Raw genomic sequence first — 16,417 nt, 5'->3', positions numbered from 1 at the left:
AAAACTAGGAAATAACACATGGAATTATGTAGTAACCAAAAAAGTGTTAAACAAATCTAAATATATTGTTTCGCCACCCTTTGCCTTGATGATAGCTTTGCATACTCTTGACATTCTCTCAACCAGCTTCATGAGTTTGTCACCTGGAATGCATTTAAATTAACAGGTGTGCCTTGTTAAAAGTTAATTTGGATTTTCTTGACTTAATGTTTTTGAGCCAATCAGTTGTGTTGTGACAATGCAGGGGTGGTGTACAGAAGAGAGAAAAAAACAAGTCCATATTATGGCAAGAACAGCTCAAATAAGCAAAGAGAAACGACAGTCCATCATTACTTTAAGACATGAAGGTCATGTGGAAAATTTCTGGAACTTTGAAAGATTCTTCAAGTGCTTGCAAGAAGGAAAAACCATCAAACACTATGATGAAACTGGCTCTCATGAGGACTGCCACAGGACAGGGAGACCCAGAGTTATCTCTGCTGCAGAGGATACGTTCTTGAATGTTAACTGTACCTCAGATTGCAGCCCAAATAAATGCTTCACAGAGTTCAAGTAACAGACACATCAACACCAACTGTTCAGAGGAAACTGCGTAAATCAGGCCATCATTGCGAAATTGCTGCAAAGAAACCACTACTAAAGGACACCAATAAGAAGATACTTTCTTGGGCCAAGAAACACGAGCAATGGACATTAGACCGGTGGAAATCTGTCCTTTTGGTCTGATGAGTCCAAATTTGAGATTTTTTTCCAACCCATGACTTTGTGAGATGTAAAGTAGGTGAACGGATGATCTCCGCATGTATGGTCCCCACCGTGATGCATGGAGGAGTTGTGATGGTGTGGGGTTGCTTAGCTGGTCACGCTGTCAGTGATTTATTTCAAATTCAAGGCACATTTAACCAGCATGGCTACCACAGCATTCTGCAGCGATACGCCATCCCATCTGGTTTGTGCTTAGTCCCACTATCATTTGTTTTTCAACAGGACAATCACCCAACACACCTCCAGGCTATGTAAGGGCTATTTGACTAAGAAGGAGAGTGATGGAGTGCTGCATCAGATGACCTGGCCTCCACAATCACCCAACCGCAACCCAATTGAGATGGTTTGGGATGAGTTGGACCATGGAGTGAAGGAAAAGCAGCCAACAAGTACTCAGCATATGTGGAAAAGCATTCCTAATGAAGGGGCTCCCGAGTGATGCAGCGGTCTAAGGCACTGCATCTCAGTGCTAGAGGCGTCACTACAGCCCCCGGTTCGATTCCCGGCTGTATCACAACTGGCCGTGATTGGGAGAACCATCGGTCGTTTGCAAAATTTCGGTATCCTTCCCTGGTTTTCCAGAGAACCTTGTTGGAATATTCCTTTAAACAGTGGGGGAAAAGCAGAATTCTGTGAATCCTCCAACTGGGATTTCTGGAAAACCGGGGAATTTGGGGAAAGTTACTGGAATTTTGCAACTCTAGGTTAGACATACCTGTGCTAGTCCTATGCGATCTTATTCTGTCTCAAGCTTTACCCTGCTCTATCAACATTTCATGGATTTTTATTACCCTTCTAATAATTATACAACAGATGTGGTGGTGATATTGTAGTTTTCCCCAGTTTTCATGGGAACATGAACACCCTCTGGTTTGATTGACAGCTGCAGGCAGGAGAGACACTGAGGAACACTAGCCACAGCAGCACAGCACAGGACCTCCTGCAGTCCAAGCAGCAGCTCGTCCAATATCAGCAGCAGCTGGAGGAGATGGATGGCCAGGTCAGAGCGCAGCAAATGATGAGCAAGGAGCATCTGCTGCATGTCAGCCAGCTTCAGCACCGGCTCAACGAGGCTGATATGGTGAGACGGCTGCGTATTTGCTGTTAGTCAATGTCTGTCATTCAGGTGAAAATGTCTGCTTGTATGAAATTTATTGATCTATTCAATGGATCTCTTTTAAAGGTGGTTGATTACAGGGTGCATTTTGAAATCTGATTACATTGCTTACTATTATTAGCTTATTACCTTACAAAAACATAATTTAGTTTAAGGGCTGTTTTGTAGAAGTTTTATTTATACCGTTTTAGTATGAGATTTGAATTATATTTGACATTTTACCTGTATGTCTAATTCTTACTTTTCCCTCACAGGTGGGAAGAAGAACAGAAGAATCAATTGCACAAAGGTTAAATGAGAAAGACCTGCTGATTTCGGAACAAACTGCAATAATAACAGAACATGAGCGTACACTGACCATGCTCAAGGTGGAGCTTACACAGGTGGGAAGGATGACTGAGGAGACTTTTGCACAGAAGATGAACGAGAAAGAACTGCTGATTGCCGAGCAAGAGAGAGTCATGTCAGAACATGACTCCTCCCTCCACCAGCTAAAGGGTGAGTTGACGGCCTCTGAGAAATGCTTAAACGGCCTCAACCAGCAAATGTCCTCAAAGGCTCAAGAGCTGGAGAGCTGTAAGAGTGACTTAGATAACTGTAAGAGGGACTTAGAGAGCACTAAGTGTGAGTTGGATAGCTGTAGGGTTGAGCTGGAGGGCAGTAAGGGTGAGTTGGATAGCTGTAGGGTTGAGCTGGAGAGCAGTAAGAGTGAGTTGAATAGCTATAGGGTTGAGCTGGAGAGCAGTAAGGGTGAGTTGGATAGCTGTAGAGTTGAATTGGAGATCAGTAAGGGTGAGTGGGATAGCTGTAGAGTTGAATTGGAGATCAGTAAGGGTGAGTGCGATAGCTGTAGGGATGAGTTAGAGTCATGCAGGTGCGAACTCTCAGCCTCTAGGCAGAAGGAGCGGATGTCCTCCAGTGAAATCCAGCAGCTAATGGGCACTGTGGAAGATCTCCAGAAGCGATGCCATCAGGGGAGCCTGTCAGAGAGCGACACCATCCAGAGAATAGAGGAGGACTCAGCCCGCAGGCTGGAGCATCTTCGGGCAGAGCTAGATGAGATGTACGGTGAGCAGATCGTCCAGATGAAGCTGGAACTTCGCTTGCAGCACTCTGCGGCTCTGGAGCGGGTCACGGAGCAGCATCGCGAAGATCTAGCACTTCTAAGAGCTCAGCAACCCGCGCCCAGTCCCGAGGTGGTGATCGAGCTTAAGGGCAAGATCGCAGAGCTTCAGCAGAGGCTCCTAGATGCCCAGGCTCTCCATGAGAAGGCCAGACAGGAGCTGACCCAGGTGGCGCAGGAGAAGCTCAACTTTCAGGGTCAGGTGACTGACCTGCTCCAGGACCTCCGCTCAGCCCATGCCAAAATGGAGCAGGCCTCCCATAACTTTGCTGTCCATGAGCGTTGTCGGGGTGATCTGCAGCGCTTCCAGGAAACCATTGATGACCTGAAGGCCCAGCTAGCTGCCGCTGCAGAGTCAGCAGAGGAGATTGAGGCCAAGCACGAGTCGGAGACAACCAACTACAAGATCAAACTGGAGATGATGGAGCGTGAAAAGGACGCAGTGCTGGACCGCATGGCAGAGTCACAGGAGTCGGAACTGGAGAGGCTGAGGACACAGCTCCTCTTCAGCCACGAGGAGGAGCTCATTCTCCTTCGGGAGGACCTCCAGAGGGAAAGCCATCTCAATGCTGAGAACCTCCTCAACGAGGCATCCATTCGGCACAGCCGAGCCCTGGAGGAACTGCGGAATGGTTACGAGGTCAAGCGGGACGAGCTGTTACACCAAATTGTTACACTGAAAGACGACCTAAAGATGGCACTGCACAGCTCAAAAGCCGAAGAGCTGGTGGCGCAACTCAAGGAACTTCAGTTGGAGGTTGAGGAACTGCGAAAGCGTGGAGAAGAAAGTGTCAGAATGGAAAGGGAAATCCAAATGCTGTTGAAAAAGAATGAGTTTCTAGAAAATGAGTCCAAGGAGAGAGAAAAGAGCTGGGACAACAAATGGAGGGGGCAGGAGTCAGAAAATAGGATTTTGATGGAAACCAACAACACCATGAAAGAGGAAGTGGAGTCCAAGACGAAAAAATGTATATCTCTCACCACAGAAAATGAACAAAAGCAGCGACAAGTGGTAGAGTTGCAAGAGGGGATTGAAAAGCAAAGGAACACTTTCTCTTTTGCCGAAAAGAACTTTGAGGTGAACTATCAGGAGCTCACAGAGGAGTATACGTGCCTTGTTGAGGTAAAGGCGCAGTTGGAAGAGAGGATTCTCAAGGAGACACTTGTGTTTGAGTCTCAACTTGCCAGCCTTCAGTCGCAGATTCAGGAGCTGAGGGAGAGCAAGGAAAATATCCAAATGGAGGACAACGGCAGTGCTTCGATAGAGAAAGACACTACTGAGCTGATGGAGAAGCTGAAGGTATCTCTGACAGAAAAGGAGGAACTCACATTGAGGCTGTCCGAAGTTACCGAGCAGCTGACTGTTACAGAAGGCGAATTGGATGAGCTGGAAGGTGAGCTCAGTCAGGTCAAGAGGGAAAACAAAGAGGTCATTGCCCAAAACGAAAACCTTGAGGAAGAGCTCAAAAGAGAGCGGGAGACTCTGAAGGAGAGAAAGGGAGAGATGGAACTGCAGAGAGAGGAGGGAGGGAGAGCTGCTCTGAGCAAATCACATCTCCAACAGAGAGAGCAGCCTGTTCAGTCTGCAGTCCTAGCTTGCTCCATCAAGGATCATCATCTCCAGATTAAATCTCTCCAAGGGGAGGTAGAGGTGCTCCGCTCCTCCTTACATGCTGCCGAAATAGAGCGAGATCGCCTCCGGCACACCCCGGAGGCTCGGCACCAGAGCCAAACACTCGCTCCGTCTGCAGCCCCATCTCAGGTCTCCACTGTGGGGAAGGGACCTGTTGAGCATAGCTCCGCTGTAGAGCCTTCATCCTCTGGGTCAGACAGGCGCAAGACACAGCAGCGGCGAGGCAAGAAGAAACGCCAGCGCTCTGCCCAGTCCAAAGAAAAGAGAGAGAAGGAGGAGGTGGTGGAGAGAAACAAAGCTAGAGGTTCTACTGCTGTAGCAGAGCGGGAGTCACGGGCTCAGATGGAGAGCCAGGTTCCGTCGAGTTCACAGCAGAGGACCGGGGAGGAGGACTCCAGCTTCGGGTACCACGGAGAGCGAGACGACATTGGGAAGCAGGTAGGCATTCACACGCAGCAGCTACTGCTGCAGTCCTCTTAGCTGGAATGGCCCCCACTACCGAAACGTTAAGTGCCTTGCTGAATTGCTGTCTTTATGTCTCGCTCGCAATCCCTGCCTTTTAATAAGTTTGATGAAACAATCTTTCTGATTGAACTGTTAATGTTTTATAGAGTTTTTTTTCATTCGTTCAATCGTCACTATGGTTGAAATAACCAGGTTAACAGATGATCACAACCAGTACTACGCAACGATGTATCATTACTCCCTTGTTAAATCTTAGAATTGTTGATCGTTATTTGATACAGGTGAATGATATCTGTATTCATACGCTGCGTAGACTGAACCGAAGGCTTATTTAAAAACCTGGCTGAGGTGAGGTTTGCCTGTTCTAGCACTGACGGGTTTCTTTTTTCATTCAGCCTGTGACTCTAGTGATTGATAGGCTTGATTACAAAGCACCTGACAGATGCTGGCTCTCATAAGTACACCCTTAGGTAAGAAGAGGCTCAATATTTTGTCTGTGGTTGTCAGGCCACACATACCACTCATTGTAAAGCAGGAGAAGCTGAAGGGGGAGCGTCAATTGGTTCAATGCACAGAGAGTCTGGAGGAGAGCCTGTTGCATAAACACACAGAGTATTGACGCTCCACTCCATGTAACATTTTCAGATTGTTTAAATTATTACGCTGAAATCATCAAGCTTTACTCAAGCTGTTATGTAAGAATTAGATTATGTGACAACTATTCTCTTCAAAGATTAAAAAGAGCATGAAAAGACATGACATGTACGTCGTTATCTTTCATCAATGTCTTTCTCTCGCTGAAGAACTTCTTTGCTTTTATGTAGAGAAATGTATACATTGTAGTTTCTTTCCGTCCTGCAGGGAGTAAGTGCTCGAAGGTGAGAAGCCATTTTATGTCACTGCCACTCATATGTGTCTCACCTGTGTTATACATGTCCAAGGCTTCACCTCAGTAGAGCATTGTCAAAGATGCACAGCATTTGTCCCTCATCTTGCATCAGTGCACCACATTATGTTCAATTTCTCTTACTGGGAAGGACCCCTTAATAGACTATACACAGTAGCATCTTCATGAGCATCTTCATAAGCAACATTTACATATATTTATAAATGACTTTATAAAAACAACTTAATGGTGCTATTGCCTCTTGTTCTTGGTATCAGTACTGTGTGCAAGTGAAGTACACCATATTTGAGATGACATAGTATTCATTGATATTAATGAATTGCTAATAAAATATGTTGTGAAATGCTTCCAAAGCTGTCTCAATGTTTACAGTGTAGCCTTCTCAGTAAGCGCTTCATTGTGTTATATGCCATACGTGTTGTCGCCAGACCTCATCAACACTGTTAACATGTGTTTTATATTCACATGTTTAAACTCTTGTTACAATGGCTACCTTTTCTCCTCTTTTCAGGGGAAGAGAGTAGATGGGATGGAGTGTCGGGCGGACCATGTAGCGAAGCGAGAGGAGGAGGAAAGGGACAACGAGACCATAGAGCATGTAAATGTCACCTGAGCTCACATCCGCCTGTGCTTTTAGCTCCGGCCTGAGTGGCTGCCTTTGATCCATCAGAGAGTGGTACAGCGGGTTGGGAAGGTCAATCAATAGGTGGCAAAGCTTCATAGAGAAACTATGGGCACCCAGTAATAAGACTGTGATGAAAGGCAAAGCTTTTCTTTTGTCACCGATATTTATTTTCAAGAGTCATATGCTTGGTTGTTATTGTGTCAGCAAGTGTTGTACTGCCCAGACTGTGCTAATAATCAGTGTGAAATAACCAAAGTAAGAACTATGAATTTGTTTAGGAAGTTGCAGTATGCAATTATTCAATCTCTGTTTCATAGCAGTATTTGCTAAAGAACAGGACGTTCTACATAGCTACATGCATTAGGCTACCAGGCATGTGCTTGACATCAATTTGATCAATTTGATGTCCTACTGTAATATTTATAGTATAGCGCTTAAATTGGTTGGATCAATTCTTGTCTTACAAAGCACTATGAAAACAACAGTGTTGCCAACCAACACAAAAACACTGTGCACAGCAAAATGCACTGTCATCAAAATAAAATCACAATTTTATGCTAGTGTAGCTGCAACACATCCGCATTTACACATCCATCCACATCCACAAACCCTTGCCAGCTCCCCATTGTATTGTTGGCTGAAGAATGGATAATAGCTGGCACCTCATTTGTTGTGCTAAAGCCCAGGTGCTCCCCCCTGTCTCGCGTATAAAATCTGAATCAGGGAAACAGGCATTCTCATTCAAACAAGGTGCTGGATGGACTGTCCATTTGGAATGTTTGTTTAAAGGTTGTCACGAACCGGCATGAAGTTCGTAACAAAAAGGGAGACAACAAAAGGAATAACAAAACATATTTATTAACTGATGTAAACTAAATACAATTAGCAATGGTGTGTGTGAGTGTTTGCGTGCATAAATGTGATAATGAGGGGTGTTAAAAGGTGCCAAAGCAAACAAACAAAATTGCCACAACCAACCTCTATCATTGTGTCTGCATGGAGAGAGTCTCCTCAATAATTGAGGAAGAGGTGTATTCATCACGGGATACACCCGAGCCCAGGTGTGTCCCATTTCACTGACGACCCTCCTAGCTCTGCCCACCGACATCCTATTAAGGAAAACGAGAGCAAAGAGAGAATTCGGCAGACAGAGTGGGATGGTGGTCACAATGTACACTCAGCAATATGGCATCATACACAGCGGGCCGACTTCCTGCTTACAGATATCAACAACAACAGGCATGCCTACATTTGGAGGGGCCAATATTGGTTGACAATTGTGTTACCTCTATAATGTCATATTGCTGAAAAATACCTTAAATTCATTGTGTGTAAGTTGCAACAAGTACATATAATCCTGTGGAATTGTTGTGTCCTACTCCTGAAACAGTCTATATTGTGCCACAGTAGGTAGACTGAGTGAGTGTATACATTCTGGTGTATCTAATTTTATGCTCTCTCCACTCTTGTCTATTTGTGAAGGTGGAGTGCAGGCTGCAGCTGGAGGCCCAGCGGATCAGCCTGTCTCAGATACACGCTGCGCAGCTGGAGCTGCTCCAGGAGCAGACAGACGCCCGTGCCTGCATACTTGAGCTGGGCCGCCTCAAAGAACCAAGGGGTACGGGCGTGTGTGTTTCACTGTGTGTGCGCACATGCATTTTTCATTGTGTGTGTGTGTATCTGGGGTTATGGAGCTAGATGGGCCACATTGAAGTTTATTTTAATCTATCATTCATGACTTAAACCATGCTACAAACTGTAGATAGAAAACAGGACACTGACTCACACAAGTTATTCAGTCACTTTTGCTTTCATCTTATTTTAGTAATTGAATTATGGTGTACTATTTATGCTTAATATAAGACAATAATACTGTATGCTTTTGTCGTTTTTCTCAGACTTCACAGATGATCCCAAAAGCTCCAAGTACCAGAATGTGGTGCAAATTGTGTCTGAAGAATGCAATCAGCTCATCCTGGTAGTTAACATTAATTACACACACGCATGTGTTATGTTCTTCTATCCTTGTGGGAACCTAATTTCCATAAAATACTTTTCCCTAACCTGTAAACCTAACTCCTAACCCTTACCATAACCACTAATCCCTTACGCTTACGCTAATTCTAACCGGAACTGTAATTGTAACTCTAAACTTAAAATAGCCTTTGTCCTGATGGGGACGTGGGAAATGTCTGCACAGCGGAGAATTTTCCTGGTTTTACTATCCTTATGGGGACCTTTGGTAATTTTATGTCCCCACAAGGATAAGACACACAGAGCAAACCTAATAAACCAGGTATTGATTTGTGTTCCTTTGCATTGTCAATTACTTTTCGATTTCTGAGAATGTTATTTGACCTAATTATTTCAGGTTTGGACATTGATTATTACCACACGAGTGCATCAAATATTCACTGAGACATCGATGTTTGAGAGCTATTTTGCCGTTCTCTTCACAGTCCTTTGCTAAACTTTTCGGGGAGGAATTATTGGAGTATCTCCACCCCACTGATGTTGAGGACTGGACATTTCATTCATGCGAAAAGGAAGAAACCAGGGATCCCAGTGCTGTTTTACAGGATGCAAAAGGTGCTTTATTGGTTTGGATGTCTACCCGAATGATAACAATGCTACATAAACATGCAGCCTATGAGATGAGTCGCTGACTAACGGAAAAGTCCAAATAAATAAGTTGCCAAACGATTTTGACTGTGGCATGATAAAATGACAAATTAGTATATATTGTATTTTCCCCCAGTTTTCATTTGCATACATACATCAAATAAAGCTACATGAATGATAAATGAAATATCTTTTAGTAATTAAGATACAAATACAGTACCTGAGAATAACTGCATGAGGACATATTTGTAATGGGCATTTCTTCTGTCTCGTTCAATAGAAATGTGTAGAGACCTTCAGCAGGTGAAGGAAAGGATTGAGCAGGAGCATGGTCGTCTACTACAGCTCCAGTCCTTACTGAAGGCAGATGGCAATACGGTGTGTGTAAAACTGTTGATTTTAGTTAACATTTTGTGAGGTTTATGCTCAATTTATGCATTGGTGGGAAAAAAACAACATGAAACGTCATTGATTGGTTGTGTTTAGACGTTACAACACCAACCTCTTGTCAGGGTTTGACATATAATCACAGTGTTATGACTGGGATGAAAGCAACAATGATTTGATTATTGTACAGTAATTGCTAGGACACTAGCACTTAGCTTTTTAACTTCTAACTGTGCTTGTTAATAATGATATGATGGATGATAATGCCTTAAGTATTCACACCCCTTTTGTTGGATTGCAAGGTGGGATTAACACGATTAGCACGTTCTGTCAACGATCAACACAAATCACATCTCAAATTGGAAGAAAATGTTTAACATGTATTTATTGAGATATATATATATATATATAACACACATGCAGTTGAAGTCGGATGTTTACATACACTTAGGTTGGAGTCATTAAAATTGTTTTTTTCAACCACTCCACAAATTTCTTGTTAGCAACCTATATAGTTTTGGCAAGTCTGTTAGGACGTCTACTTTGTGCATGACACAAGTTATTTTTCCAACAATTATTTACAGACAGATTATTTCGCTTATAATTCACTCTATCACAATTCCAGTGGGTCAGAAATGTACATACACTAAGTTGACTGTGCCTTTAAACAGCTTGGAAAATTCCAGAAAATATGTCATGGCTTTAGAAGCTTCTGATAGGCTAATTGACATAATTTGCATCAATTGGAGGTGTACCTGTGGATGTATTTCAAGGCCTACCTTCAAAATCAGCCAAGACCTTTGGGGGAAAAAATTGTAGACCTCCACTAGTTTGGTTCATCCTTGGGAGCAATTTCCAAATGCCTGAAGGTACCACGTTCATCTGTACAAACAGCACACAGTATAAACACCATGGGACCATGCAGCCGTCATACCGTTCAGGAAGGTGACGCATTCTGTTTCCTAGAGATGAACGTACTTTGGTGCAAAAAGTGAAAATCAATCCCAGGACAACAGCGTGCTATTAACCTTGTGAAGATGCTGGAGGAAACGGGTACAAAAGTATCTATATCCACAGTAAAACGAGTACTATATCGACATAACCTGAAAGGCCGCTCAGCAAGGAAGAAGCCACTGCCCCAAAACCGCCATTAAAAAAAGCCAGACTACGGTTTACAACTGCACATGGGGACAAAGATTGTACCTTTTGGAGAAATATCCTCTGGTCTTATGAAACAAAAATATTACTTTTTGGCCATAATGACCATTGTCATGTTTGGAGGAAAAAGAGGGCGGCTTGCAAGCCGAAGAACACCATCCCAACCGCGAAGCACGGGGGTGGCAGCATCATGTTGTGGGGGTGCTTTGCTGCAGGAGGGACTGGTGCATTTGACAAAATAGCTGGCATCATGAGGGAGGAAAATTCTATGGATATATTGAAGAAACATCTCAAGACATCAGTCAGGAAGTTGAAGCTTGGTCGCAAATGGGTCTTCCAAATGGACAATGACCCCAAGCATACTTCCAAAGTTGGGGCAAAATGGGTTAAGGACAACAAAAAATCAAATCAAATGTTATTTGTCACATACACATGGTTAGCAGATGTTAATGCGAGTGTAGCGAAATGCTTGTGCTTCTAGTTCTGACAATGCAGTAATAACCAACAAGTAATCTAACTAACAATTCCAAAACTACTGTATTATACACAGTGTAAGGGCATAAAGAATATGTACATAAAGATATATGAATGAGTGATGGTACAGAGCAGCATAGGCAAGATACAGTAGATGGTATCGAGTACAGTATATACATATGAGATGAGTATGTAAACAAAGTGGCATAGTTAAAGTGGCTAGTGATACATGTATTACATAAGGATGCAGTCGATGATATAGAGTACAGTATATACGTATGCATATGAGATGAATAATGTAGGGTACGTAACATTATATTAGGTAGCATTGTTTAAAGTGGCTAGTGATATATTTGATATCATTTCCCATCAATTCCCATTATTAAAGTGGCCGGAGTTGAGTCAGTGTCAGTGTGTTGGCAGCAGCCACTCAATGTTAGTGGTGGCTGTTTAACAGTCTGATGGCCTTGAGATAGAAGCTGTTTTTCAGTCTCTCGGTCCCAGCTTTGATGCACCTGTACTGACCTCGCCTTCTGGATGATAGCGGGGTGAACAGGCAGTGGCTCGGGTGGTTGTTGTCCTTGATGATCTTTATGGCCTTCCTGTAACATCGGGTGGTGTAGGTGTCCTGGAGGGCAGGTAGTTTGCCCCCGGTGATGCGTTGTGCAGACCTCACTACCCTCTGGAGAGCCTTGCGGTTGTGGGCGGAGCAGTTGCCGTACCAGGCGGTGATGCAGCCCGCCAGGATGCTCTCGATTGTGCATCTGTAGAAGTTTGTGTGCTTTTGGTGACAAGCTGAATTTTTCAGCCTCCTGAGGTTGAAGAGGCGCTGCTGCACCTTCTTCACGATGCTGTCTGTGTGAGTGGACCAATTCAGTTTGTCTGTGATGTGTATGCCGAGGAACTTAAAACTTACTACCCTCTCCACTACTGTTCCATCGTTGTGGATAGGGGGGTGTCCCTCTGCTGTTTCCTGAAGTCCACAATCATCTCCTTAGTTTTGTTGACGTTGAGTGTGAGATTATTTTCCTGACAGCACACTCCGAGGGCCCTCACCTCCTCCCTGTAGGCCGTCTCGTCGTTGTTGGTAATCAAGCCTACCACTGTTGTGTCGTCCGCAAACTTGATGATTGAGTTGGAGGCGTGCGTGGCCACGCAGTCGTGGGTGAACAGGGAGTACAGGAGAGGGCTCAGAACGCACCCTTGTGGGGCCCCAGTGTTGAGGATCAGCGGGGTGGAGATGTTGTTGCCTACCCTCACCACCTGGGGGCGGCCCGTCAGGAAGTCCAGTACCCAGTTGCACAGGGCGGGGTCGAGACCCAGGGTCTCGAGCTTGATGACAAGCTTGGAGGGTACTATGGTGTTGAATGCCGAGCTGTAGTCGATGAAAAGCATTCTCACATAGGTATTCCTCTTGTCCAGATGGGTTAGGGCAGTGTGCAGTGTGGTTGAGATTGCATCGTCTTTGGCCCTATTTGGGCGGTAAGCAAATTGGAGTGGGTCTAGGGTGTCAGATAGGGTGGAGGTGATATGGTCCTTGACTAGTCTCTCAAAGCACTTCATGATGACGGAAGTGAGTGCTACGGGGCGGTAGTCGTTCAGCTCAGTTACCTTAGCTTTCTTGCGAACAGGAACAATGGTGGCCCTCTTGAAGCATGTGGGAACAGCAGACTGGTATAGGGATTGATTGAATATGTCTGTAAACACACCGGCCAGCTGGTCTGCGCATGCTCTGAGGGCGCGGCTGGGGATGCCGTCTGGGCCTGCAGCCTTGCGAGGGTTAACACGTTTAAATGTTTTACTCACCTCGGCTGCAGTGAAGGAGAGTCCGCATGTTTTCGTTGCAGGTCGTGTCAGTGGCACTGTATTGTCCTCAAAGCGGGCAAAAAAGTTATTTAGTCTGCCTGGGAGCAAGACATCCTGGGCTGGTTTTCTTCTTGTAGTCCGTGATTGACTGTAGACCCTGCCAAATGCCTCTTGTGTCTGAGCCGTTGAATTGAGATTCTACTTTGTCTCTGTACTGACGCTTAGCTTGTTTGATAGCCTTGCGGAGGGAATAGCTGCACTGTTTGTATTCGGTCATGTTACCAGTCACCTTGCCCTGATTAAAAGTAGTGGTTCGCGCTTTCAGTTTCACGCGAATGCTTCCATCAATCCACGGTTTCTGGTTAGGGAATGTTTTAATCGTTGCTATGGGAACGACATCTTCAACGCACGTTCTAATGAACTCACACACCGAATCAGCGTATTCGTCAATGTTGTTATCTGACGCAATACGAAACATATCTCAGTCCACGTGATGGAAGCAGTCTTGGAGTGTGGAATCAGCTTGGTCGGACCAGCGTTGGACAGACCTCAGCGTGGGAGCTTCTTGTTTTAGTTTCTGTCTGTAGGCAGGGATCAACTAAATGGAGTCGTGGTCAGCTTTTCCGAAAGGAGGGGGGGCAGGGCCTTATATGCGTCGCGGAAGTTAGAGTAACAATGATCCAAGGTTTTTCCAGCCCTGGTTGCGCAATCGATATGCTGATACAATTTAGGGAGTCTTGTTTTCAGATTAGCCTTGTTAAAATCCCCAGCTACAATGAATGCAGCCTCAGGATGTATGGATTCCAGTTTGCAAAGAGTCAAATAAAGTTTGTTCAGAGCCATCGATGTGTCTGCTTGGGGGGGAATATATACGGCTGTGATTATTATCGAAGAGAATTATCTTGGTAGATAATGCGGTCGACATTTGATTGTGAGATTCTAAATCAGGTGAACAGAAGGATTTGAGTTCCTGTATGTTTCTTTGATCACACCACGTCTCGTTAGCCATAAGGCATACGCCCCCGCCCCTCTTCTTACCAGAAAGATGTTGGTTTCTGTCGGCGCGATGCGTGGAGAAACCCGCTGGCTGCACCGCCTCCGATAGCGTCTCTCCAGTGAGCCATGTTTCCGTGAAGCAAAGAACATTACAGTCTCTGATGTCCCTCTGGAATGCTACCCTTGCTCAGATTTCAGGGTATTGGAGTGGCCATCACAAAGCCCTGACCACAAGCCTATAGAACATTTGTGGGCAGAACTGAAAAAGCATGTGCGAGCTAGAAGGCCTACCAATCTGACCGAAACGTTTGACCCAAGTTAAACAATTTAAAGGCAATGCTACCAAATTCTAATTGAGTTTATGTAAACTTCTGACACGCTGGGAATGTGATGAAATAAATCAAAGCTGAAATAAATAATTCTCTCTACTATTATTCTGACATTTCAAATTCTTAAAATAAAGTGGTGATCCTAACTTGCCTAAAACAGGGATTTTTTACTAGGATTAATTGTGAAAACTAAGTTTAGTTGTATTGGGCTAAGGTGTATGTGAACTTCCGACTTCAACTGTGTGTGTGTGTATATCTATATCCCTTTTTCTCCCCAATTTCGTGATATCCAATTGGTATTTAGTCTTTTCCCATCGCTGCAACTCCCGTATGGACTTGGGAGAGGTGAAGGTTGACAGCCATGCGTCCTCTGAAACATGACCCCTGCCAAGCCACACTGCTTTTTGACACACTTCCTGCTTAACCTGGAAGCCAGCCACACCAATGTGTCATAGGAAACTCCATTCATGAGCCTGGCCGCCACAAGGAGACACTAGTGAGCGATGGGACAAGGACAACCCAGCCGGCCAAATCCTCCCCTAACCTGGATGATGCATTTGTAAAAAATAAAAAAATTAATTAAAAAAGTAAAAATAGATTTCAAATAAAAACACTAATGTATCTTGATTAGATAAGTATTCGATACATGTTAGAATCACCTTTGATAGCTATTACAGCTGGGTTGGATTGTGCAACATTTGCCCATTCTTTTCATAGTTCTTCAAGATCTGTCAAATTGGTTGTTGATCATTGCTAGACAACGATTTTCAGCTCTTTCCATAGCTTTTGAAATAGATTTAAGTCACAACTGTAACTAGGCCGCTACGGGTAAAATTCACTGTCTATTTGGTAAGCAACTCCACTGTAGATATGGCCTTGTGTCCTGCTGAAAGGGGAATTCATCTCCCAGTGTCTGTCGGAGAGCAGACTGAACCAGCTTTTCCTCTAGGATTTTGCCTGTGTATTTCTTTTTTTATCCAGAAAACCTCCTCAGTCCTTAACTATTAAAGCATACCCATAACATAATTCAGCCACCACTATGCTTGAAAATATGGAGAGAGATATTCCGTCATGTGTTGTATTGGATTTGCCCCAAATATAACACTTGTATTCAGCACAAAAAGTTAATTGCATTTCCAATTTGTTTTTCAAAGATTTTTACTGAGTTAAAGTTCAAATAAGGAAATCCGTCAATTTAAATAAATAAATTTGGCCCTAATCTATGGATTTCACATGATTGGGAATCAATATCTGTTGGTCACAGATACCAGAAATCCTGTCAGTATCTGGTGTGACTACCATATGCTTCATGCAGCTCAACACATATCCTTTGCGTAGAGTTGATCAGGTTGTTGATTGTGGCCTGTGGGATGTTGTCCAACTCCTCTTCAATGGCTGTGCGAAGTTGCTGGGTATTGGCAGGAACTGGAACACGCTGTGGTCCACGTTAATCCAGAGCATCCCAAACATGCTCAATGGGAGACATGTCTGCATTTTCAGCCATGGAAGAACTGGGACATTTTCACATTCCAGGAATTGTGTACAGATCCTTTTTTGCAACGTACAGTTTCATCAGCTGTCTTGGTGGCTGGTCTGCAGACGATCTCTTAGGTAAAGAAGCTGGGTGTGGAGTCCCTGGGCTGGCGTGGTTACACGTGGTCTGCGGTTGTGAGGCCACTTGGATGTACTGCCAAATTCTCTGAAACAATGTTAGAGGTGGCATATGGTAGAGAAATTAACATTAAATTCTCTGGCAACAGCTCTGGTGGACATCACAGTAGTCAGCATGCAAATTGCACACTCTGTCAACTTGAGACATCTGTGGCATTGTGTTGTGACAAAACTGCACATTCTAATGGCCTTTTAATGTCCCCATCACAAGGTGCACCTGTGCAATGATCATGCTGTTCAATCAGCTTCTTCATATGCTACACCTGTCAGGTGGATGGATTATCTTGGCAAAGGAGAAATGCTCACTATCAGAGATGTAAACAAATGTGTGTGAAATAA

General features: G+C 44.3%; 1 protein-coding gene across 6 annotated transcripts in view; it reads left to right on the top strand.

Annotated features, from left to right (window-relative positions):
• The window catches only part of LOC124043434 (A-kinase anchor protein 9-like), a 134,714-nt gene that overhangs the window by 40,650 nt on the left and 77,647 nt on the right, over positions 1-16,417 (top strand). For all 6 annotated transcript variants that reach the window (XM_046362045.1, XM_046362043.1, XM_046362044.1 and 3 more), the window contains 7 exons: positions 1,649-1,846; positions 2,137-5,076; positions 6,522-6,608; positions 8,118-8,253; positions 8,534-8,613; positions 9,095-9,224; positions 9,538-9,635. In XM_046362045.1, the coding sequence (XP_046218001.1) occupies positions 1,649-1,846; positions 2,137-5,076; positions 6,522-6,608; positions 8,118-8,253; positions 8,534-8,613; positions 9,095-9,224; positions 9,538-9,635 (3,669 nt within the window). The remainder of the gene's footprint in view (positions 1-1,648; positions 1,847-2,136; positions 5,077-6,521; positions 6,609-8,117; positions 8,254-8,533; positions 8,614-9,094; positions 9,225-9,537; positions 9,636-16,417) is intronic.

Source organism: Oncorhynchus gorbuscha, linkage group LG09 (assembly GCF_021184085.1).
Source record: "Oncorhynchus gorbuscha isolate QuinsamMale2020 ecotype Even-year linkage group LG09, OgorEven_v1.0, whole genome shotgun sequence".
NCBI lineage: Eukaryota > Metazoa > Chordata > Actinopteri > Salmoniformes > Salmonidae > Oncorhynchus > Oncorhynchus gorbuscha.
This window is presented reverse-complemented; position numbering and strand designations above follow the sequence as displayed.